The sequence below is a fragment of the Marmota marmota genome, unplaced genomic scaffold, assembly GCF_001458135.2.
Source record: "Marmota marmota marmota unplaced genomic scaffold, marMar, whole genome shotgun sequence".
Lineage (NCBI taxonomy): Eukaryota > Metazoa > Chordata > Mammalia > Rodentia > Sciuridae > Marmota > Marmota marmota.
In genome coordinates this window covers 3,409,461-3,436,265 of record NW_026000211.1, presented here as the reverse complement: position 1 = coordinate 3,436,265, position 26,805 = coordinate 3,409,461, and the positions used below count along the sequence as shown (strand labels likewise).

The 26,805-nt window shown below is 31.9% G+C and overlaps 1 protein-coding gene across 1 annotated transcript in view; it reads left to right on the top strand.

The window, feature by feature from the left end:
- The window catches only part of Sgcz (sarcoglycan zeta), a 1,015,926-nt gene extending 989,362 nt beyond the window's left edge, over positions 1-26,564 (top strand). The window contains exons 6-8 of the mRNA XM_015486040.2: positions 2,630-2,702; positions 13,908-14,031; positions 20,775-26,564. Of these exons, the coding sequence (XP_015341526.2) occupies positions 2,630-2,702; positions 13,908-14,031; positions 20,775-20,969 (392 nt within the window). The 3' untranslated portion in view covers positions 20,970-26,564. The remainder of the gene's footprint in view (positions 1-2,629; positions 2,703-13,907; positions 14,032-20,774) is intronic.
- Positions 26,565-26,805: the final 241 nt, after the last annotated feature.

Here is a 26,805-nt window from a genome sequence, read left to right as displayed (position 1 = left end):
CTCCCTCCCTTCCTTCCTTCCTTCCTTCCTTCCTTCCTTCCTTCCTTCCTTCTTTCTTTCGTACTGGGGATTGAACGCAGGGGTGCTTAACCACTGAGCCACATCCCCAGCCCTTTTTAATACTTTATTTACAGGGTCTTGCTGAGTTGCTCAGGGCCTCGCTAATTTGCTGAGGCTGGCTTTGAACTCATGATTGCCTCTAACATATTGTTTCTTATATTATGTTTGAATTTTCAAACTTTCTGTTTCTCTATGTTTTCTTTTACTGTCAAGTACTGAATTTCAGGGAATTCTCTTAGTTATCCATCTCTTTGATGAGCAGTCTTCCTGCTTTTTAATTCTGTTGCTAAGGAGCTACTGGGAGGTAAACCTTTCCTATAATCTTCCATCTCCTGCTACCAATATCCTGTATTTTTATTGTCAATTCTGACAAACCTGACAGTATGACGTTTGTAAAAATTTCCCATTCATGAGAGATTTATTTTTTACTGTTGATTGTCTTCAGCTGTTATAGTACAAATCTGGTTCAGGTGGCTTTTATTTTTCCTCATTGATATCCTTCAAGATTATCTTTGACAACTATTAATTTTTGTAAGTCTGGCATCAGCAGGGAGGGTGAGAACAACTTTTTTCGTCATCTAGATATCAGCATTTAGTTATTTATTTATGATGTTTTGTTCAGTTTTCAACTTAGCCCCATAAATGATGTGATTGTAGACTTAATTCCTTAGGAATATTTTAAAAATCATTAATACCTTTCTACATGGAAACTTAGAATCGAGACCTGTATAATTGTTTGATCTTCTTTGAAAACTTAAACTTTGACTATTTTCATTTTCCCCAATACAATCTATGCCCAGTTACTATGTATGCCAACCTGTGTTCAGAAATAAGTGTTGTTGCCATCCTTTAATTACATTTCTGACTCATTGGGAATTTTTCATAATCATACAATAGTAGAAATTAGTTTTTGAACCTTGCACATGGATAAATAACCTATCTGGAAGTTATATTTCATTTTAAAATGTCAAAGTCTCTTTTTTTCAGATCTGCAAACTTATACCTTGGAATGTTCTTTCAAATGCCATCCCATCAAAAGCACGAAAGTAGAGATTTATCTCAAACTATTAAAGACTCATCTTAAGAAATTTACCACTTTTAGAGATAAAATATCCTACAAACTGGAAAGAGAAATGCTCTTACAGACATAATTCTTCTAAATTTGTGAAAACAACTAAAATGATAAACACTATGTGCCCTACACTACATGCTCCATTTTAAGGGGAAAAAGAAAAACCTAGTAAAACCCAGCAGAAGGTCCAAAAATGCCAATAACTTTTAGTTATAAGTTGAAATCTGTAATCTTAGGAATTTACTACAGCAGAGTCTTAATTTGTCCTAAGAGCCATAAAACAGATGAAATTCTGTTACAATTTTTGGGGAAAAAAAAAAAAACCTTCCTCTGTGACTCAGGATCAAGGTCTTTTTGCTATTTTTTAAAAAGCTATCATCAGGTGGTTCTAATACATTTCCCAACACAGCCAATTATTATTTAAGAAACTCAAAATGTTAGCTGTACTTTCCTAGCTGCAATTTCATACTTGATTACTGGAATTAATGTATTTTATGTGTTCCTTCACATTAAGCAATAACAGGTTTGTTTTGTAGGCTTAAAATTTATAGTTTTGAATTGCCTTGTAATACTTAAATAGTTTTGAAGACATTTGTGGAACAGGAATGACATTCTTACATATAGACATTTTAAGAATATTAGAACAAAAGAAATTAAAATTTAATCTGAAGGAAATGATCTGAAATGCTTGTGAAAAAATCACAGAAATACAAAGGTTTTTACCAATATCTTTAAAAAAATTTTTTTTCACTTGGCTTTTGAAGAAGAAAATCATTCCATTTTGTTCAGTTAAAGCACAGAGAAGCTCTAAGTCTGAAAAAATATCAAATGGAGTCAGTAAGTGAAAGTTTATGTGGAGTGTCATTCAACTTCTGAGGCAGACGTTAGAGTCCCTGACCTCTTTAGACATCTGTGACCCCATATGAATTCAGCTATAATGAAATGAACTAAAGTAGCTCATAGTTTTAGATAGAGCCTTAACTCCAGAGGGGTCAAAGTAACATGATACGTTCTCTATCATTTGATGATCACTATAAAGCTATATTGCTAAATGCCCCATGAGACCTGTCTTTAAGCAACTAGTAATATGCTACACTGGAGCTCACCCTCTAACACTTTCATCCCTGCCCTACTATTTGTAGGAGGACAGAAATCAAAACTGACCTGTCCCTCCCTCTAGTTCACTTAACTGAGAATTTAGGCACTGGAAAAATAAATGGGTCCTTTTTCTTTGACCAGAAAGTAGAAATTCTCAGTCTCAATGTATAAGTAATGTCATCTTAAAAGCAGTTAACAGAGTTATAACAGATATTTAGGTTGACTTTCTTTGGTTCTTCACTATTCTGTACTCTTCTTCCATCATTTCTCTTTCATTTTCTCTACTCCTGTTTCCAGTTTTCCCATTTGGGGAAGAATATTTGATGTATAAAAATAGAAATGAAACCAAATGTGTCTATGGACTTTCTTGTTCTGACCACTTATTTCTGCTGCCTCCAGGCACCGAAGGAGCAGTATTTGGGCACTCGGTGGAGACACCTCACGTCAGAGCAGAACCATCTCAAGATCTCAGGTAAGTAAGTGTCCTCCTCACCCCTGTGCTGTAGTTTCCATCAATAGTGGTTGTCCTTGATATATGAAGAACTAAAATAGTGTATTGCTATGTACTCATATGACACTCCCTAGTTCTTTACTAAATAGTCAAGTATTTGAACAAAGGGAATAAAATGTGAATTATTTTAACAACTTCCTTATTTTCTCCTAATATGTTTACAATGAAAATAAAAATAAATATAGCAGTCAGAAGGCGTGTGGAAAAGAAGAAGACAATTATTGAGGAAGTTGAGAGAATGACTGATAAAATATAAGGATGTTGAAAAATCGGATACAGGTAATGGCATAAAGACACAAATGGGCACAGAATTAGGGAAAGCAGAGACCAGGTGAGGATTCTAAATGACGAGGCAGTATCATACAGAGGGGGGAACACATAAAGGAATGGGAATCATTATCAGAAAAAGAACTCATATCCTATGATGGGTCCCTCAGTCTAGTCATTTCCAGTAAAATAAGCTGCTTTCTATTATCATGCTGTTTCTAAGAGGCACAGTTACATATAAGATCTTTTCCTACCCAGGACATTGTGGGATGTCAGCCTCACAGGGAATTATCCCCAAGATCATCACAATAACTGCCAATGAAACTTGAAATTTAAAAATTGAGGCAACTGCTCCATATATATCATTAAATCAATAAATAAGTTAACATTTGGGAGTTGAAAATTATTTGTGTAATTAATATATGATAGGTAAATAAAATTCCTAGTTGTTGCAGCATTCTTATTTTTAAAATTCAAAAATAATAATACAAACAAGAAAAAGAAGTTGCATTTTAAGTTAGATAACTGTATCTTTTTTGGGAAACATAATGAAAATATTAACTAAAAGAAAACTTACTTCATAAAGACCATTTTAGAGCCATGGGTAAGCAGAAAAGTGTTCAAATAAAAACAAAATAGAAAATTTTCATGAAAAAAGCATAGTTTTACAATAATAAATTTGCAGACTTTTATAGTTCTATGCTAAGATTTCCTAAAGAACTCAGTTTCTCACTAATTGAGAAACTCAGATTCAATAAACTAGTGAGCAGTATCAGGAGAAGGCTCACTTGATGTGATCCAAATCTTGTTTTATAAGCTCAAAACAATAATTACTTATTCTCTACAAAAACTAGAAGGATTGAGGAGTGTTCAGGGACGTATGTAACAGTGTCTCATGCTGTAGTATTGATCTATAGATCCTCTCAATCAGGAATTCTTTTAGCCCTCTTCACCTATCAAGGTTGTACATTCCATTAAAATGGAATCTATATGTTCATTCTGTATCTTTAGAACTATCATAGCCATCAATGTATTTCATATATAATAATTTGATATATTTTTTTAAATTTGCTTAGTTTACCAAAGCAAAACTGAATAGTGAAAAACCTAAATAAATGTGACATAAGGAATATGGCGGTTATAGGACATGTGGTTACCACTGATAACAATTACTTTTGGACTCTTTTTTTTTAAATTTTTTTTTTATTGGTTGTTGAAAAACATTATAAAGCTCTTGACATATCATATTTCATACATTAGATTCAAGTTGGTTATGAACTCCCAATTTTACCCCAAATACAGATTGCAGAATCACATCGGTTACACATCCACATTTTTTAGTCCCAGAAAGATATGTACCACATGCCCCCACCTATATATGGAATGTAAAAAGTTAATCTCATAAAAACTGAGTACAAGAACCTGGGGAGAATAAAAGGGAGGTGCGATAGAGGGAGCATTGTTAAGTGGGTACTGAGTTATGGTTATGAACAAGAAAAACAGTTATACTATTGCATACTAGGGTGAATACAGGTAGCTATACACAGTATATTCTTAAAAACTAGAAGAAAGGAGTTTGAATATTTTCACTATAAAGAAACAATAAATAAGAAAACAGATATGTTTAACTTGAATTTACACACTGAACAATGCATCCACATATTGAAATATCACATGGTACCCCATCAATATGTGTTAATTTTTTATGTTTTATATATGTTAAAAAGAACTGAATTTAAATTTAAAAAATAAAACAAAGATTTTCAACTTCATAAGTTATGTCAGAGTTTAATAATTCAATTTTTAAAAAATATTCTAAGTTCTAAAATAAACACTTATATTGCTTTCATAACTGTGTACTCATTTTACAATTTTTACTATGAGAAGTCTATTACTAAGAGAGGAATAAGAACCAACTGCTGTTTTAATTATCTTGCTGACATGTCTCCAGATTCATAAGGGTGAATATGAATTAAATTCTAATTATAATATGTGTTTCTGGTTTTTATTTTCTAATCATTCATCCATTATTTAAACATTGAGCTGGGCTAAGCTTATCTTCTACTGCTAAAAGCAGATTGACAACCCCCAAGATGAGTGTTACTAATCTAAATTCCAAAACTGAAACAGAAGCAAAATACAGTAATGATTGGGGTATTCAATTATTCATTTGTGTACTGCAGATTAAAGCAGAGTGTCTGAGAAGGTCTTTACGAGCCTTGCTGACTATTTTCTGTTCAGGGAAATAAGGAGTACTCTTGTTCCCACCTAATGCTAAACAAGGTGAGATGGGTCAACCAAGTAAAGAAAATAGTTTGTGGAATAATTAGCTATGTTGTCTTAAGATTTATAATCATTAAGAATAAAAGACTTTAGGAAAAAAACATTTCAAGAGCTTGTAATAAAATGTAGAAAATACTTTGAGCTGAGCTCAGTATAATCCCAGTGGCTTGGGAGGCTGAGGCAGGAGGATGGATTGTTCAAAGCCAGCCTCAACAATTTAGCCAACACCTAAGCAATTTAGGGAGACATGTAAATAAAAAGATCTGGGGATGTGGCTTAATGGTTTAAGCACCCTGAGGTTCAATCCCTGGTATTAAAAAAAAAATTGTAGAAACGTGGATTCCTATGTTGCTTGTTCAACACATTTCATTTCCGATGAATGTGGAATATTGCCAAATGTGCCAGGGTTCATGAGTACAACGACTGTAGATTTTCTTTGATTTACCATATAAAATGATATTGTTTTGTGGTGGGGAGGGGTCTATATTTTCAAAGGCTAAAAAAAATACATGCTGAAGAGTTGAAAAGGGCATAAAAGTCTATTTGCCAGGAGTACTCCAATTATTAAAATTCTTCCTTTCTTAATTTCTTAAATTAACATGTAGTTAAATTATTATAGTCCAAAGACTTTCTGTACTTATGGTGAGAAGAGATGAAGCCCATTATGTAACTCTCATCACCCAAAGACAGCTTAGATCTGAGATCTATTAACTGTTCCAAGAAAAAGAAAAGAAGCTGTACTTGGAATGTGTAATATTAATTAATATTTGATCTTATAATTGGCATCTCTAAGTCATTCTCATTCTTGTGTGAACGTAATCTAGAAGTGAAATGCTAATGTTTTCAGAATCCAAATTAATCTCTGGAAACACATAACTCTAGCTTATATTAATACTATATTCAAGAAAACCTAACATTTATGCAGTCAGTACTAACTATTTTGCCCTGAGGCATTTCTGCCAATGGTGGTATAAATTGTTTTGCTGGTATCTTTCTACCTATAAGAAAAATAAATAAGTAAACACACACACACACATGCACACACAGAGAGAATAAGCTAGTATATTTTCTTTTCTCCTACTTTCTCTTTGTACCCTTTCTTTCCTTTCTTCTTCTCTCCCAACCTCCCCAGTCTCTCACTTTCTCTTTTATTCTTTCCTTTTCTTATTTCATTCTAAGTATGTATTTATATATTTATCTAGAATTAACAAATGAGCATTATGAGAAGCTTAATTTAGTTTGCAAACTATGGAACACAGAGCAACAATCAAGAAATATGTGTAATCTACCTTGAAGAAAGACACACAATGGGAGGTATGAGTGAGCAGAAAACAATAAAAACAAAACAAATCATGTGATTTGCTCCTGAAGAAAGCTAACCATACATAGTCTGAAGTAACAAATTATTGCTCTTCTTTTATGTTCATGTCATGGTTTGCATTAATTTTGATGTCATTGTTTTCCTGACATAGTTTTCTGTTCAGTACATTCCATTCCATCATTGACACTGCAAATTATTAATGGGTGCCTACTGTGTCTTTTGCTCTGTATTAAATATTTAGCAAGAACAAGATGCTTGATACTCAAGTTCTGCTCAAGTTGCCATTTGCAACTTAGTTTTAAAAAGTGTGAATTCTTTTGTTCAGAATGTTGAGAATGTTTTCTGAAGAAACAGGCCATATAAATTTTCAGATTTGATCACTGCATAACACCTTAAAAACAAAATCTCCTTGGGATTCTAGACTGATTTCAGAATCCAGAGTAGGAAAAAAATGAGCAGAAATATATGACTACAGTGACTACATTTTTCACAATTTAGTGCTTGCAAAATTCTTGTACACATAGTTGCCATTAGGTGATCACATTAGCATCACAGAAAAGCTCAGAAATTCTAGCAGATTGCAGGTACAAGCCCACCTTCTCTACATATCAACCTCTGTGCACAAATAGATGGCCTTGTGTTTTTTTTACAATTGTAGTGTTTTTGTTTTCTCTTTTGGTCTGTGAAGATCTATTAGTAGTCTTTTGTATTTTTAATATGTTCCTGATATATTTGTCAGATACATTCAAAGTGCTTTCTAATAAAAAAATGGCTATTTTTTTCTGCAAAACATTATAATTATACATATAAATTAATCTATACAAATAATTATGTATGCCTGAATACACATTTATGCATATGTGCCTCTTATTGTTTTCCTTTTCTGGGCTTTCTGTCTTCTTTCAGAAGTTATTCTTTCTAGACTTACATATTTCCTGTGCCTTTTTACAATTTTTTGTAATTTATTTTGTACAGTTATTTATTCATTTCTTAGTTTCTTATTTGAAATAAAGAAAATTAAAAATAATTTCCTTCTAATTTTTATTGAAATTACACTTTGTAATTTATTATTTTAATATTTTGAAAGGTAAAATTAAAAATTATTTTTCTGGAATATGTTAAGAATAGAACATTATTTTCTGCAATTCAGATAATCCATTTATTAAGCATAATTTGTTAAATAATATAATGTTTTACCCTGAAATAATTATTGAATTTTTCAGATTTTAATATCTATTAAAGGCTTTTGAGACTCTATTATGTTCCATTAACCAAGTTTTCTATTTCTAATATCAATATAATTTTGTTTTAATTATAATAATTATGCTAGGTCTAATTTTTAAAAAGTCTCACTTTCTTTCTTTTGTTGGGGTTTGAGTACTGGGGATTGAACTCAGGGGCACTCAACCACTGAGCTATATCCTCAGCCTTATTTTGTATTTTATTTAGAGACAGGGTCTCACTGAGTTGCTTAGGGCCTCCCCATTGCTAAGTCTGGCTTTGAACTCTCAATCCTCTTGTCTCAGCCTCCTGCTGGGATTATAGGAGTGTGCCATTGTGCCTGGATCACTTTCTCTTTATTGAAAATTTTTGCTAAGCACCAACTATACTTATCTTTCCCAAATTTTTAACATAGTCTTTTGAGTTTAAAAAGACTCTATTGAATTTCTGTGGCAATTTTAATACATATATTTATTTTTAAAACTATTGCCATTTTTATTATCTAGGAGTTTATATTTCTGAAAAACATACCTAATTTTTGTATTTTCAGACAAGTAAAAGTCAGATATTCTTTTTATGTTATATTCTTAACTCTGAAATAATTGCAAAATACTGATTATGTGAAATATGGCTTTCATAGTAAAATAATAATTTAGCAACAAAAATGTGTTTTTAAAAAGTATTCCTATATGTCATTAATGAACATTCATCATTCCTTTTTAATATTGTCAATGAGAAACATCAGGAAGAAAGAACAATTTTCATATTTATATTTCCATAACATTTTCTTATAAATTTTATTAGGAAAACAGATATTTAGAAATGAATAATCTTATAAGAATATAAGACCATACCTTCTTTTTCGGTCTCTCACTGTGGAAACATTCAAATGCACTCAAAATTATAAGCATCCACATACCCACCATGTAAATCAATCCACTGTAATTTTCTTACATGTATTTAATCATTATATATATATATATATATATATATCTCCATTCTACCATACATCCAACAGTATATTTAATTTTTACTGATTTCAACATTAATTTCACACATATGTTCCCCCCTGATCATTTCAATGTGTATATTGGGAAGTAGTATTCAAGATAATTTTATAGCTTCTTTTCTTTTTTTTTAAATCATGTAATGCGATTGCACAAAGGTCAATTGTGCATTCACTGAGTTTTGACAAATAAATACATTAGTGTAACTCAGATACATCTAAAGATATAAATTACTACCATTATTTAAGACCATTTCTTCATGTCCATTGAACCTCCACACCACACACAATAGTAATCTCTATTGTCACTTTTTTCTTAAATCATGGATTAGCTTTGTTTAATACTAAAAATAAATCAATCAAGCGATATGTACTTTTCTTTGTAAAATTTCATTTACACCACTTATCTTTGACATCTGTCCTTGATCCTATTTGCATAGATACATCTTTCTTAATTATTGTTGATCACTGTTCCATTATATGAATATTAAATATTTGTGTGTGCATTTGTAAATGACATACATGGTATATTTCTGCATATATTAAATTTTGTGTAAAAATGCCAAAATTCTCCAAAGGATTGTAGTCTTACCTTTCCATCAAAAAAAGATAAAATTTTCAGTTTCTGCTCTTCCTAACCAATATGCTGTGTTAGCAATCTTGCTAATCAGTCTTTCTAGTGGATATTTACTGGTACTATTTATAGCTGTTCATTATCTGATGGCTACTAATATTAATCACTTTTTCATGTATGCAAGTGTATGGGACAACTATGTATCATTTTAATTTGTTCAAATCTTTTGTTCACATTATGTTTGTGTTTTTATATTTAAATGTTTGAGTTGGGGATAATTTCTGTTTCTTTATGTCAGTCTTTTGTGATATATGTGTGTTTTGTGGATATTGTTCCCTATTCTCTGTTATATATTCACATAATCAATGGTTATTTTGAAAAAGTGCTCTTAATATTGAAATCATAAGCTATATTTTAAGGTATTTACTAGTTATTACTTTTTTTACTTTTATTACAATCTTTCCTACTTCAAATTCACAAAGATATTTTCCTTTCAAAGCCTTATGTTTTAGATTTTTCTTGACAATGATGTGTGATAGAGATTGAAGCTCATCTTATTCAAAGATATTGCTAATTATTCTAACATCATTATGGCCTCTGTCAAAAATCAGATGACCACACAAGTAAAAATCCATTTATCTGCTATTTTATTCCATTATTTTGTTATGCCAGCATGCTCTTGATTACCATAGCTGTAAGTTTTTTACTTGTCTAACATTGTTTTTCAACCTTTTTTTTTTTTTTTTTTTTTTTTGGCAATCCTGGGATCTTTGCACTAGCTTCATAAACCTGAGAAAATCCCAAACAACCTAATGTTCAAGTACTTTGTAGATAAAATATAAATAATTGGAGAGTCCACTTCTTAGTATTAGTGTGATGATTAAGAGATCATCAATTCAGAGTTTTACGTACAGAATAAGTTTTCATTATGAACATTAGCTTTTTTACATTATTGCAATTATATGGATAACTAACAAAGAAGATAAATTTAATATTTTCTTATGACTGCAATATTCTATTTTTAAAGTGTTTTATGACTATAATTTTATTTATTCGAATAACTGAGCCCTGGATAATTTAAACTGATTTAAAATTTGAAGTAGAATTCATGAATAGTTATTCAGACTTCTACACTTAATTCTCTCATTAGATTGACATAACTCTTGCACATAGTAATTAAGTTTCAGTGAGTTTATACCTGGATTTCACAGACTACTTCTTGGGAATAATTTGCCTGACTTTATATTGTGAGCAACACTTTCAATATAGAGGACACTTTTCTATTTTCCTCCAATTTATAATATAGCTTCTAGAAGTACATGGTTTCTAATAAATGTCTTGGGAAAATATTATTTCCAAAATAGTCAAGGAAATTTATAATTACAAAGTTATCAACCTATTTTGATAAACTGTCATGGCTAGTAATGCACAATGCTTATTTTTGTTTTAGATCTTTTAAACATTGTATCTAGATCTATTTGTTCTATACTGTTCTTTGCCTAGTTAATGTAATCACAGGAATACTTTAATGCAATCTCTTTTAAAAGAGTGCTGGAGGGGCTGGGATTGTGGCTCTGTGGCAGAGCACTCGCCTCGCATGGGCGGGACCCGGGTTCCATCCTCAGCACCACACAAAAATAAAGGCATTGTGTTGTGTCTATCTACACCTAAAAAATAAATATTTAAAAAAAGGAGTGATGGAATTGCTTGCACTTAAAAAAAGACAGAGATGATTTTTTTTAATTGTCAAAGTGCAAGAAGTTCAACCCTCTTAGAGTTTAGATGGAGGCATAGAGCAAAGTTTCTACAGAATTTGTGGGAAGAAATGACTTTTTTTCCTATTTAGCACTGGATACCTAGAGACAATATTCAGCTCCAGATAATTAACGTGTGCATATGTGTGTAAATATAGGTAATCATGCAATTATAAACATTGACATTGGATGATTGACATATAATGCATCTGTAAATGTTCACAATGAATTTTGCTGTCCAAAATAATGTCAATCAGAAGTTGTTTTGTTTCTGATATCCATATATATGATTGCCCTGTAGTGACTTTTGCCCACAGGGAAAAAAAGTATATTTTTTATATTCAATAGTCAAGAAAGCTTATAAAAATACTTATAATCTTGCTTTAACTGTCATATTCACTAGAAATATTTGGCTACTGCAATGTGTTCATTTGAAAATAGAATTAAGAAATTCTTCAAATGTTCTAATAATTGTTATTTAACACTTTTTTACTGAACACTTTTTCCAAAATTAATTTTAAATTATATATTTATTTATANATATATATATATATATATATATATATATATATATATATATATATATATATATTTTCTTTTTTTTTTAACATCACTTTCCTGGATATTGGATATCATTCAAAACAGATAGTGCTACTTCATAGCAATTATATTATTACTTAATGATTAGTACATTTAGTTTTATCAAGATTAACAAGATATAAAATTGGAACTTGTTTAATTCAAAGTCTTAATTACTTCAGCACTTGAGCAATTTGACAATATTGCAAAATTGATACCACTTTGATAATGTTTTAATCTACCCTGTGATGAATTAATATATGTGTATTTAGCAGTTATGTCTTAAGCCAAAAAATAATTAGTTTCAGAAGAAACAAAAATATTCTTATAAAATCTAATTTTATCTTTGACCTCTATTGTACTAAATATCAAAAACTAAGCCCAGTCAATTAGTCAATCTAGTTCTTTTTCCCTGAGCTCGAGTCATTGTACCAAAGGGTTCACACTGTGCTAAAGCATTTGTTCATTGGAAGCTTGCTAGATGCCTGTTGGCATTTGCTAAGAATTTCTTCTCTCACTTCCTTCACCTTAAGTCACTGCTGTTTCCTTCTTTGGCACTCTTGTCCTCAGTTACTCTCAGACATTAATCATTACCCTCCCCCAAACCTATAACATCAAAAGATTAAATACCCCATCACCTTGAACTTTGCCTCAGGGAGCAGAGCAGAGAATTTTTGAGACCAATATGTTGATTTTCCTCCAAATTTTCTCTATCCAGTAAATTAAAAAGCACTGCTTTAATGGGTAAAATGAACAACAGATTCTCACTGCTCTCGATTTCCTTGTGATGTTTTAGTTAAAGTTCAGAGCCATTTTCATTGCACATACACACACACACACACACACACACAAATCTCTATTAGGCTAGGAAACTCATACCTTTTATCACGGTTTTCTGGCTTTTGTGTGTTATCTCCCAATTGTTTTTTTCTTTCTCAGGCTGATGTTACTCACTTTGAACATTTTACTGGGCCAGTAGACATTATTTGATATAAAAATGTACTATTTAATTAATTTCTAGAGGTAAATGTGTACCTTAAAAGTTTTCAAGTTCACAAAATTTTACTGCACACTCTTCAAAGTTAGAGCATTAATGATTTTCACTCAAGTTTTCTTCTTTGTGAAGCTGGAACTTTTTATTAAGGAATACGTACATCCTAAATTGTACCAATTTATTTATTAACACTTCATCATTAATATTGATAATATATAAAAGATTTAAAAATGTAAACTCGTCTTGACCTACTTTTTGTGAGCCGAGAAACAACATAAGAAATTGCTACTAAATCATTACAAATGAGAGTAAATAATTGATATGAACAAATGAAGATTGTATAATGAGCCAAAAAAGTATATAAGGCAATAAAAAACCATTCTAAAACTCATTTTGGGTTTAAATCCTTGCTTGAAATGGCAAAGATTTGTATCTGTGCCTGCCCATTATTTGGTTGGTTGCTTGTTCTCAGTTGACTAATCTAAGTTCATTGCTATTTTCCTCTTTTTTGTCAATATTAAGTCCCAAGTTCTCAATTATGCAACTAGTTCAAAGGCACAGGTGCATTAAAATAGTTTGAAAATGTTCATCACGATCAGTGCGTATATCAGTTATTATCAGTGAGAATAAAACTACAAATAGCCATATACATAGGACCCTGGGACAATACAGACTATTTTACATGTATAAGCTGTAGTGTAAATAGGACATTGGATACAAAATAGACATGGTGTGTAGAGGTCAACCTCTTAAAACTCAAGGCAAGATAGAAAGGGACAAAGCTGAATTTCATACACAGAACAATGAGGGCAAGTGGGCATCATTTCTGCTGCCCAGAACATCTGGTCAGTGCATTGTACATTACTATGTAGTATTCGGCTGTCCTAGGGTCCTATTTTCTACTGTTGGTAATTTGAAATACAGTGCATTCTCGAAATGAAATGACAGCCTATTTCTAGAACATGATTTCATGAATGCATTTCTTATAGTACTTTTCTTAAAAGGATAGACATCTAAAAACATAAAAATTATTTCAAAGTTGCTATAACTGATGAATGCATTGATCAATTTAAGTTTTTATAGCCGTTGCTTATCTGAGACATGGGATAAATGGGTTAATAATTTTGTTTTTGTTTTTGTTTTTTTCATGTTTTTTTGTTCCCTTAGGCTTGAATCACCTACCAGATCCTTGATTATGGAAGCTCCTCGTGGGGTCCAGGTGAGCGCTGCTGCAGGTGACTTCAAGGCTACCTGCAGGAAGGAGCTGCATTTACAGTCTACGGAGGGGGAGGTAAGTCCCCAGGAGAGCCATTGACCCATTTATTGCTTAGTTCTCAGGATCTATGCATGTGATTCCAGTGTGACATAAACAACTGCTTCAGGAGTAGTAAGCTTAAATATGAAAATATTAATACTTGAACATGAAACTTGCTAAAACTAATACTATTTTCTTAAGTTACAGCTCCACTTATTTTCTACTGAGATATTTAGTCACATGGCAATTTAAAATGGGGCATTTCAATTCTTTAAGTTACACCATTAACACATAAACATAATTAATATTAAGATGATATCAAGAATGAAGACAGTCTTTGTTTTCTTTGTTCTCTTTTGGTCTTCAAAAAAATTTTCCAAAGAAGGATCAATGGGTACCACATTTTAATTATCTAGGTGCAGGCAGTTTGGGTGTGCTATTTAATGGTAGGGTGAGTGTAGGTAACAATAAAGTGCATTTCAAAAAGCTAGGAGAAAGAATCATAAAAGTTTTTACCATAAAGAAATGACAAATATCTGAGCACAAATACTTGGTAAGTATCCTGATTTATGCATTATACAATGTTTACATATATCAAGCATTGCATAGTATCCAATTAACATGTACAACTTTTCTGGTTTTATTTATTATTTAAAAATAAATTAAAAACAAAACCAAAAAGTTTCTTCCAAGGAGGACTTTGGATATCAGCATTTTGTTTCTGTAGGAATAGCATCTACATTTGTCTAGAAGGTAAATAAGAGATTATTTTACTATTTGTTTTGATTTTTATTTCTTGGATAAGGACACGCATGTTAATATTTCTCTTCCATGCCACTATCTGCCCTGAAGAGTCTCCTTTAAGTCTTGTCATTACTTTCAATATTATCCATATTCTCAAGCCTGGTGTAAATAACCCTTTGTGTTTGATGACCTCCACCCACTATAATGTGGGATATTATATATAGCATACATGCATATTTACATATGTATGTTACATGTACACATACATGCATATATGTTATCATTGCTAGAATTGCTATAAATACATATTGTAATTATTGTTTCCACATATTTACATTTTTGTCAATTTTGGAAATTTCTCTGCATTCTCTCTTCAGCTATTACCTCTCACCCATTATCTCTGTGGTCTTTCCCTAAAACTCTAAAGAAATTTATACCCTTCATTCTACTAGAAGACTTTGGATGCTTGTTCCCAGTTTCTCTTTCTTGGTTTCCTGTGGCCTCATCCAGCTTATATATTCAGATCTTCATCCCCAAGATTCTTCCCAGTATTAAATATTTTTGGTCTTTTAATTGTATAGATTTATTATTTTCTTCAAAAATTATCATCTGTTCTTTTTCAAAGCTGCCTGGACATCATGGTAGTTGCTCTTTTGTTGGTTTATTTTCAATTCTACCTTAATTATTTTAAGTCCTTATACATGATTTATATTCCACACTGTATATTCTGACTACAATTCCCAAAGTCCTTAAGGTTCTAAATCTATTGTATTGCTGTTCTAGCATATTTGTTTTTTCTTCCTTCATGTGTTTCCTTATTATTTTTTTTTTAACATGAGCTTACAAAGGTCAAGTTGAGAAGAAAAATAATGGAAAAATAATCTGAAGAAGATGCTCTTGGGCATTTCACACCTTTCCAGATGAATGATTAATTAATAGAATCTTAACTTTCTGCCATTCTCTCAGTTGCTAGTTCAAGATAAATTTTAATTATATATTTTGTTTCCTTTTATAAACAAACTTATTGGCAGGTTCATGTTAGCAACTTAGTGATAACACTCATAGACAATCCATAAATATGCTTCAACATTTAAAAAGTACATCTATATATCTTTTTGGTATTTTTTTTAAATTACAGTTGCAGGCTATGATATTTTGTCAGCCTTAGCAAAACAGAAATAATTTTTAAAATATCTTGCTTCCTTTTCAAAGAGTTACTCTTCGTCATATAACCATTCATTCAAATTATTCATAGTGAATGTCACATAATAAATATCAGAGTTTATTAACCTCTGTTGTGCTCCTGTTTATGAATCATTTACTTGTGTTCTTTCATTCAATGTGTAAGTAAAATGCTTTGATTCAACTACAGGTTAGCATTTAACTGTCAATTGAATATTATGCTATAAATAAATCGTAGGCAAAGGTTTTCATCTGTGGTTTATTTTATATTAATAAAATGAAGTAACAGAAAGATACCTCACTTTATATTATTAAAATAACAAATAATTCTGCTATAAAAAATGAAATTATATAAAATAGTTCTCTTTGCTACATCAACTATGCCACAAATTAATCACTTACTAAACATTATAGAAAGTTATAAAGTACCTACATTTACACAGTTTTTTTTTTACTACTTAATATCAGAACACACATTATAGCCAGGCATTCAAAATAATGGATTAAAGACAGGATGAAATTGTACATAGAAGTCCTCACTGGAGAATATTCAAAATAATTTCAAACAGACTGCTGCAAGGAATTTAGATTTATCCCTGAGAAAAACAAGCATCATAACTGTACATGGAGTATTATAAGTGGCATACTAGAATATGCAGTATAATAACATATCCAGATCATCGAGGAACACTGTTTATTTTGAAAATTGGTCAAGACTTTGAGAATGATAAGTATGCTTTCAACAGGTGAGAATGACGAGAGTGAATTCTTTCTGGATAAAGAAAAGATGGTGGGATGTGACTTTGAAACTCAGGGATGCACTTCTGACAACAAGGATGAGTTTCAGAACAAATGGCTTCTGTGGTTTATAGGGCAATATAGAATAGGCATATCACTCTTAGGAACTGGAAAACGAACATGATAGTAAATACTTAGAACAACAGGAAGTGCTGATTGAGCCCACCCCCATTGCAGTGACCTGGAGAGGCTCAGGAACACTGTGCCAAAAGTAATCAAAGGGAAACAGCCCTTTTTACTTCTTGATTTATGTTGCTATCTTAAACCAAGAAAATAGAATGTTTTTTCTTTCTAAGGGCTCCATATGAATGAATATATTGATTATAAAATCTGTCTCCTTTATGTGGGCAAAGCTACAGTTTGAAACTCGGAGGTTATATGGAATGAAGGATTGTCATATAGCCAGATACTGTCCTAAGTAGCCCCTAAATGTGTGTACTAAAGATCTCTGCTGTGGCTGCACTGCAACCTACACACATCAGGGCCAAGTCCTTCGAGGCTCACTGCTCTGCTGAAGCCCACAGTTGATGCCTGCTTTCTGAGGCTGCCACCTGCAAGCTTTAGCCTTACCTTATGAAACAATTACTCTGCACTTATTCACCCAGGCCACAGCCACTCAAGAAACAACTAGTTCCAAAAATGTAAAAGCCAGAGGTATGGCTTGGTGTTAGCAAGCCCCTACAAACCCTCAGGTCTAACTAGCAACACTAATTATCAGTATTTACTAATGAATTCACAATTCACAGAATCTTGCAATAATTTTATCAATCCCACATGAGCCTCCTTTTCTACATGTTCTTTAGCTTTCTTTATTCCTCAGCTTATTATCTACATCTCAAAGTGTCTTGGCTTAAAAACCAGCTCCAGGTGGTATTTCTAGATGGTGTTTCATTTCTTCTAAATGAACTCATCTCCACATTTGCAGACCTAAATCTCACAGATCTGGAGCTTGCCCCTGTAATATTTTTGGCCTTCTTAAAGCTTGAGAATGTTTGGTCTTGGCAAGCATACCCATTTCTAAAAAGCTGTGAGGAATGGATAAAGAAACTGTGGTACATATGCACAATGGAATATTACTCAGCATTAGAAGAGAATAAAATTTGGCATTTGCAGGTAAATAATGGAGTTGGAGAATATCATGCTAAGCAAAGTAAACCAATCTCAAAAAAAAAAAAAAAACAAAGGCTGAATGTTCTCTCTGATAAGTGGATGCTAATCGATAATGGGGGCGGGCTGTGGGGAGAATGGAGAAACTTTGATTAGGACAAAGGGGGTGGAGTGGAGGGGGCATGGGGGTAGGAAGATGGTGGAATGTGATGGACATTATTACCTTAGGTACATGCTTGTGACTTTACATTGTGTACAACCAAAGAAATTAAAAGTTGTTCTCCATTTGTGTACAATGAATCAAAGAGCATTCTGCTGTCATGTAAAACTAGTTAGAACAAATTAAAAAAAATTTAAAAAAAGTTTTGAGGAAAAGGGACTGAATAATACCCATTTGCTCTCTCTCAAAGTAAGCTAATGAAAGGAGTCATCCCACTTCCTCTGTGGAGGAATAAGACTGATCACCCCAAAATGTGTAACAATTCTTGTTTCACTCCTTTATGTCCCTCAGCAGGGAAAAATGGAGCAAGAAAAAATGAGGACCAACACTCACACTTTCAAAGTGGATAGCCATGTTTTGTGCACTTTTTTATTTAGTTTTGTGCACTTATTACTTTGGCTTCAGAAAAGCAGATATTTTCTTTAAAAATTAAAACAGAAGTCATTTCAATCTCTTTGCTTTCCTATCCTTCAAGTCATACATAGATATGGAGTAATGTATTTTAACATTTCACAAATGTTTAGTGTGACTTCGTAACTTTGATCACTGCTGGTAAATGCCACCATTCATTCATTTTATGATTCATTCCTTTACTCAATAGCTATTTGTATTATGTGAAAATGTATTTCTAGGTCAGACATCCTGAGAAGTTACAAAAACATATTTTTTTTAAATCAGCCATGAATCTACTTCTCTAAGGAGGATATAGTTTAGTAGGAGAAGTATAATAAATAAATAAAATGATATATTGAGTGACCAGCACCATAAAATACCAAAAATAATTAATTCCAATGCGATGGTCAAATAAGAAGAGCCATTTCATCTTAGATTATCAAGGAAGATTTTTGAAGAAAAAAAAGCATATGAACTTGGCTTTCATGGAGGGTGTACTAGTACACTACAAAAGAGAGACACTTCTAAGGTTAAGGAGGAACATTATGTCACTCAACACACACTAGTACAGTTCTTTGCCCTGATCTGTAGCTACGAACTAAAGTCAGGCCTGACCCTCATGGATCAAACTTGCAAGTAGAAGAAATAATGAATGAACAAATATAAGCTTAATATAGTAGTATTAAAGTTTTGTTACTATAGAAACAAGCAGTTGTAAAGATTAATGGATTAGTGTTATTTTAATACAGTTAATAATTTGTGCAGAGGTGACCTTTTAGCAAACATTGGAACAAATTTATAATTAAACCAGTGTGAAATATCTATGCCCTTAGTATAGTAATCCTTTTTCTGGATTATTTATAGTTTTCAATAGATTCCCACAATTCAAAAATTTTTTGAGTATAAAAAGATCAGTGGTGGAAATCACTCTCCACCCTTGTTCCCAGGCACCCAGTTTTATCTATAGCCACTTATAAGCCTTTGTAAAGTATTTCAGACTGAGGAAATAAAGAGTAAAATAGCTCTGAAGTCAATACTTTTGGTATGTTGGAGAAAGTGCAAGAAGTGGGGAAAGGAGAATTGCAGGAGATGGTGTTGAGGAGATTAGGCAGGTAGTGCAAGTCTCTGGGAGACTGTTAGAGAGTTGTGAGTGCTTGGCTGGTTTGATTTGCATCTTTTAAAACTTTGCCCTAGCAGCCAGGCATGGTGGTAGAGGCTTGTAATCCGAGGGGCTAGGAAGGCTCAGAGGGAGAATACAGTTCAAAGCCAGTCTCAGCAACAATTGTGAGGCACTAAGCAAATGAGACTCTGTCTCTAAATAAAATACAAAATAGGGCTGGGGATGTGGCTCAGTATTCGAGTGCCCCTGAGTTCAATCCCAAGTACCAAAAAAAAAAAAAAATTACATACCCTAGCAGTAAGTAAGATCAATGACAAACGGACAGGAATGGAGTCATGGAGTCACAAGGCCAGTTAAACGGGTATTGCAAGAGTCCTATTAAGAAATGAATGAAACTCACATAAGGGCAAAAGGGGAACAGGGAGAACTGCCAGTTAGGCAGTAATCAGGTCATAACAATAGAATTAAGAAATTGATGGAGAGAGTTGTGTCTTTGTTCATTGAAATTCATGATTCAATTTTTCTTTCTTTGGAATTTTCCTCAACCATGTCAATACCATATGATGCATGTAATCAGCTGTCCCTGAAGGTAGGAGTCTATGATTAAGAATAGTGAGATAATTTTCCAAGCAAAAAGATTCAGCAAAGTGGGTTTCAAATGCATGTAATATATTTCATGGAAACTTGAATTCTGACTCTACATAATAATTATCTCTTGTTAATTGGGCTGATGATCTACTTGAGGTAACTTTAGAATATGAGACAACATGATTTTCTTAGTATTTTTAAAAATAGACCAGAAAGTATCTTTTTTCCTCAATTGCCCATTTCTTCAGTAATGTCATCTTTATTGACATCTTTGGGTTTTTTGTACATTCTTTATACTATGCCAAATCAAGAAGTTAAATTGAGAGACTATTGAAATCATTAATTTTCCGTGGTGTTTGAAAAACTGGATGGGCCCCTTGAGCAGATTGTACAATATTACTTTTCAGATTGAGGGCTTTCTGTCAGAATGCACCAGCTCTCAAAGGAGGAGACAGCTGCAGAGTGTTTGGACCATACTGGAGGAATGTAATTTGTTTGTTCAACAAAGCATGGCAGCTAGACCAGGAGAATTGTCTGTAGTTCAGTCTCTCTTATCAGACCATGTTGCAAGCTCTCGGGGATGGAGGAGGCTGAAATGAATTAAAATGAAATCTCTTTTCCCCCTAGATATTTTTAAATGCAGATACCATCCGGCTGGGAAATCTACCGACCGGCTCCTATTCATCTTCTTCAACCAGCTCCTCAAGTTCTCGACAGACAGTGTACGAACTCTGTGTCTGCCCCAGTGGCAAACTTTACCTTTCTCCAGCAGGGGTAGGTTCCACTTGTCAGTCCAGTAGCAACATCTGCTTGTGGAGCTGAAGTGACTGATTTCTCCTCACACCAGAATAGCCTTTTGTTCCTGTCCGTCTGCTTCACACTTCTGCTCGGTTTCCCTTGTGATCAGTCCAGAACTTCTTCCGATGGTCCACAGAGCGACTTCTTCCAGTATAAGCAGGGATCCGCCACCACCTTCTCTTGTGATTTACCAGACTGCTCAACACAGAGAGTGTGAGTGACATAGCAGTGGAAACATCATCTTCAACAGGAAAACTGGATCATAACTTTTGCTCAAAAGGGAGAATAACATAGGTGCCTTTGCTACATGAAGTGAAGCACACAGTTTTAGATTTTGCAGAACCTGGATATGAACTGCACATAAATATACATCACATAGATGAAATTCCCAGTATCCAATGGCAAGATGAAATGGTTAACCCTGTAAGAAAACTAATTCTACAGTTTGAAAGCACAATTTTCCATTCATCTTTTTGGATGTAAACTTTTATCCCTGAATTTTAAAATTTTGAAGCATTATGTAATGCTTGCTTTACTAAAAATTAAATTCGATACATGATTTTTAACAAAACAAAACAAAAGAAGACAGAATCCCTCCCTGAGTTTTGTTTCTTTAAATCCAATGTGTTGTTACTCTTTGTCTACTAAGTCTAGAATTTTGTACATTAGGTAATTTTGAAAGCACTCAGCAATATAATCTTTACAGAATTAACAAAATGCCATTATCCTGTCATTTGTCATATCTGGATGGCCTTATATAGTATTTACTTGGCTATTGCATGTGACGTATTTGCTTTTAACAAAACATCTAATTTATTGCAAGATAAGATAGGATTAAGAGGGAAATATCGATGATGTGGAATCCATAGATCATTTCCTTAAAAATTCACATGCTACCCTTTACACCTAAATTTTATTAATAGTATATTTTTGTTTGCTCCATTCACTTTATACTTGACTTGGATTGCTAAAATTCAAACATCATCTAAATAAATACTAATATGATACATAATGCTGAGAATGGATTCACTTTCCATTGGGATATCATCTTCAGAGTTTTCACTTTATAAAATTGAAGGTTTAAGGAGATTATAAATTAAATAAAAAAAATTCTGACTGAACACTACAAAAGACAAATGTTAATAAACATGTTGAAAATGTTGTTTACTCTTTTAGATTCATATTTTAAGAAATTTAGTCACATTTATATTCAGTTGCAAACATTTAGTCACTTTTATTAAAATGTTAAGCTACCCTGACCTCAGAAATCTAGCTCCTTCCATTCTTCACTGTTTTTTTTTTTTTGTAAATTAGCTTCTAATAAATAATTCCAGAATAATGTAGATTTGTTTATCATAATACTCCTTAACTCAAATTCTTGCAACCTACAGAATCCAAGAATGTAAATCTATATTAAATATTTCCTATTATGGGAAGATGACTTAATTACTGTAAGGTAAGTTCTTCATTTTCACACATCAATCACTCTGTTCACCCCTATGCACACTATTAACAAATATGCTCAAGTTTCATTTTGGGGGTTCTTGACTGTTTCCATATGAAGGAGCAAAATGGGAGACTGAAATTTATCAAAGTAATTTGGTTGTGAGAAAATCGGGTAACAAAATCATCAAAGTGAACTATTTGGTCAGAATTATCTTGTCTGGATAGTCATCATTTCTAGTAATTGAAAAAATTCAATTTCACTGAATGCATTCTTTACTCAACAGAAGGGTCTGGAATTCAGCTATTTCAATGTTATTGTTTTTAAATAGAAATTTATCTGCATTTGAGGGTTATTATATAAGTCTTTAAACCAATATTGAAATAAGACTTACGACATACAATTGCTTAAAAATTTACAACAGTTTTTGTTGAAACATTAGAATTTTGTATGACAAATTCACACAATTAAGTCTTTGGAAAATACTCAAATTATAACACAAGAAATTTTGAGAAATTATGGGTGCTAATTACTATATTATGTCAAGCAAAACATTTTTCTTTAATTTGAGACATATTTGAGCTTTAATCATCTAAATTAAAGTAATTAAGAAGTTTCTTATTCAAAGGGGTACAATTCTATTGATGAATATTTGGCCCTATTTCTAAAATCTTCTACTAATAGTTGAGCTGACATAAGCAATCTGAGAATATCTGCAGGATTCTGTTTACTTGACTTAACAACAAAAACATTAAATGTCTTCTGAGGTTTCTTCCAGCTCTAAAATGTTCTAGTTATCAGAAAAAAAAATATTATAAAAGGTACATGGAAACACTGAAAATTTAAATTACATATCATAAGTGATGAGAAGTTGACAAGTATGATCAGAAGAAGGGAGATAGAAACCAATTCCAGGGGAAAGACTGTCAGATTTTCAATTCAAAATTATAATAAAAATACAGACAGAATTCAAAAGTATAGACCCATTTGAGAGATTGAGATTACGTCCAGATGATATAAAAATATCTGTTCAGTTTAAGAGAAAAAAGTGTGATACAGAGTACTTTCTACACATCACTAATTGGTTGGAATTATATGACTGTTTTACATTCCTCAGGATCTAAGATGCAGTCCGAGTTCAGGCTTCTGTTAAAAATCTTAGATGATTGACCCTAGTAGTACTTCATTTCCTAATGCAAACGACTTGTTTCTTCCTTGACACATTAGGTCCCTGAATTACAGACTACCCAAACAGATTCATTATCTATTAACTTTTTTTTTAAGTTAGAGCATATGTACCTAAAATTCAGTTTACTTGGATGATGCAAATTTCATCTTCTCTAAATCACACTCAGAAAAGTAAATCCTTTAAAGTATACTACATGAACCCTACTCAGCTGTAATAGTTTAGCTTAGAAAGTCAGGAAAAAAAGAAGAAACAAAGGGGTTTGGGAGTATTCTTGGCCTTTAAATTATTTGCCAGAAATGGATAAACTGAGATGTATTTGAGTTTCAGTTTTGGCAGGTCAAAAAGACAAAAAGAAGACATATTATTCTTTTTTTTTTTCCTTTCCGGATATTTCAATAAAACACTTCAAAAAATAACAGCACTTCTAAATTTCCTGATTATTTTAATCTAATTTCTGCACTGTACTTTTTGGTTCTATTTTTTTCATATTTTATTATGCACCATAAATTTCATAATCTGCTATATAATTATTTATCTAAGAATTTTAGACAATTACATACTTCAAATTTTAATGTTAACTTGGAAATCTTTATTTACACTATCTCAAATTTCTGAAAATAAAGTCAGGAATTTCAATTCTGATTTTAGCCCTAGCTGATCATGTAAACTTCCTTAAGAAATATATTTAATTCTCTTGCCAGTTTACTTATCTGTGAGAGAGATATTTTAAATGAGGTGTTTTCCTTGGTCACTTTTATTTCTGAATTTTAATGGTTCATTTTAGAAAAGACTCAGCCAATCTTCAGCCTGATTTAAACTAGCATTTGTGATCATCATATGTTCGTTAAAGAGATGCTAATAAATGTTGAAATACAAATCTTTTCAGCTCCCAACCTTTTCATCCTGTGCTCCATTTTTCGCTCTTACTATTTGTACATTGAGGTCACTTTGAGAAAATCATCTTTGATTGACTATCTTCAAGAATACAGTTCATATTAAAAAGGATAAGTGTGTATTTGGGTCTCATTCAAAATAACTCTTTAGGAAGTTAATAGAACTATTTACCAATGTAAGCATTCTGTCAACTGTTTTGTTTTTATCTCCATCATGCTAAAAGGAATTGGTTTTTTGAAGAAAAGATCTTTTTATCACTAAAGTCGATTGCTGAGCTTTTTATAATGTGTTATGTCATTCAAAATTTCTACATACTCTACTACTCTAATGGTTCAATTGGACAGTGCCTCGTAGAAAAATAAAACTCCTAATGAATTATGCCATTGCCAACATGCTATCTCTGTATGAGGCAGTAATAATCTGGAGCGTTTCTAATGCATATGAACATTATATTTTTATATCAGATAATAACAATATCATAATATTAAAGTATTAAAATAGTTGAAGGTATTTAATGATCAAATTCTCTCTACAACTATCAAAGCCAAACTCATTTAAGTTTCATATGAGTGAGATCTTGTCACCTTCTTCTTCAGTAGCTTTGATCTAATTAGAATTGCTCACATGATCATATTTAAATGGAGAAATTATTTCCTTTATGTACTAGTGCATATTATAATAATGAAAATTTCAAAATATCATTATCAAAAAGTAAGATAATACTGTATTTTTATTCCTTTAACACAATCATGTATTAAGGAATGACTTCATAAACACTGTTGTTTTGTTTCAAACTATAGCCCATTAATTGTTTAAATGTCAAGACCAAAGACTGGGATTTCTACAATATTTAATTCTATAACACTGATGCTTCTACTAATTGATTAAAATAATGGAGGGACTAATAATTATAACACGAGGTAGTACACATCCTCCTGGGGGATTCTGAGCAGTAGCCATTAGTTAATGCTTTTGTTGTAGAATAAAAACTCTGTTAGTGTGATCCACTTATCTTCTATACAAGCATAATAGGTTCCTTGGTCTTCATAAAACCAGTATTTAAAGACCATATGCCAAAATGGGCTCAGGATGGATTAACTCAGCTGAGTTTAAACCTTCATTGCTTGCTAAAAATCTTTGCTAAATATCATTAATTTGAAATACTTCTAGAACCAGAGGGCTATTTTTTAAGTGTTAATTGATATGACTCCACTCTTTGAGAAAGTCAATGAAAAAACAGGAAAAGAAATGAGATATAATGAACTGTGATTCTTTTTGTTTTTCTAGTCTGAATATCTCTTTCATTTGAATATTTATAAATAAAAATCAAACAGGGTTAAAGATGTGCAAGGATATTCATTTACAATGGAGATATGTAATTTGGAGTTTGTTTCCTTATTTATACAATTCTTTAAATCAGATCCACTATTCATTTATTTTGTTTTGTAACTTTCATGTAAATGTTTTCTTGTATATAGAGATATATAAAAAAATGGAACTATTTTCTTACACATACTATGCAATATGTTTGTAAAATTGCAATATTACCAAAATTACAAAAGCTGTGCTTTTGTACTCTATCTTGCTTTATGTAAAATCAATCTTTTTCTATTTAAATGGACTGTCTGTCCTATAAACTGTAGATAACATATCTATTCAAAAATCAGTCTATTGTATCTTTTGTTTAGTTTGGGGTGGGTTGGGGTATATTTCTTTTGGGAGAAAATGCAGCAAAATTTTGGCAGTTGGAAACTATTTTTCCTCAGAAATGAGACTTTTAAAGCATGCAATGAGCTCATATCATTTAAAAATCTCTCCTGTAATTCTTGTATTTTGTCCTAATTTTGGTGCTACTGTGTAACCATGATTAAATGTGATAGTTAAAACAAACAGAATCAAAATTCATATGCTATCATTTCATTTATTTGGAGAAAAAAATGCTCAAAGAGGAGGGGTATGAGTATCAGCAGTGAATAGAGACATTTTCCAAATATGTGTTATTTAAATACCAATTCTATTCAGATGTGATTTTATAAAATTGAGTTTAATATATATTTATATTTGATAAAGTTGCTTCTCAAGAAAAACTGAATATTTTGTTCCTCGTAAATATATGAACAACAAAACTAAAGGATTTAAACTGATACAACAGTAATTGCTCTATTTTCCTAAATGATTTCTTAGTAGTTTGTCCATTCTGGAATTGCTACAATTTGACTTTGGGGATAACACCAGAAAAATTGTTATGTGTGCAAACAAATATCTGTACACATACTCATAACAAATCACACAAATAAATACACATGCTACAGAAACACATATTAATCAGGACT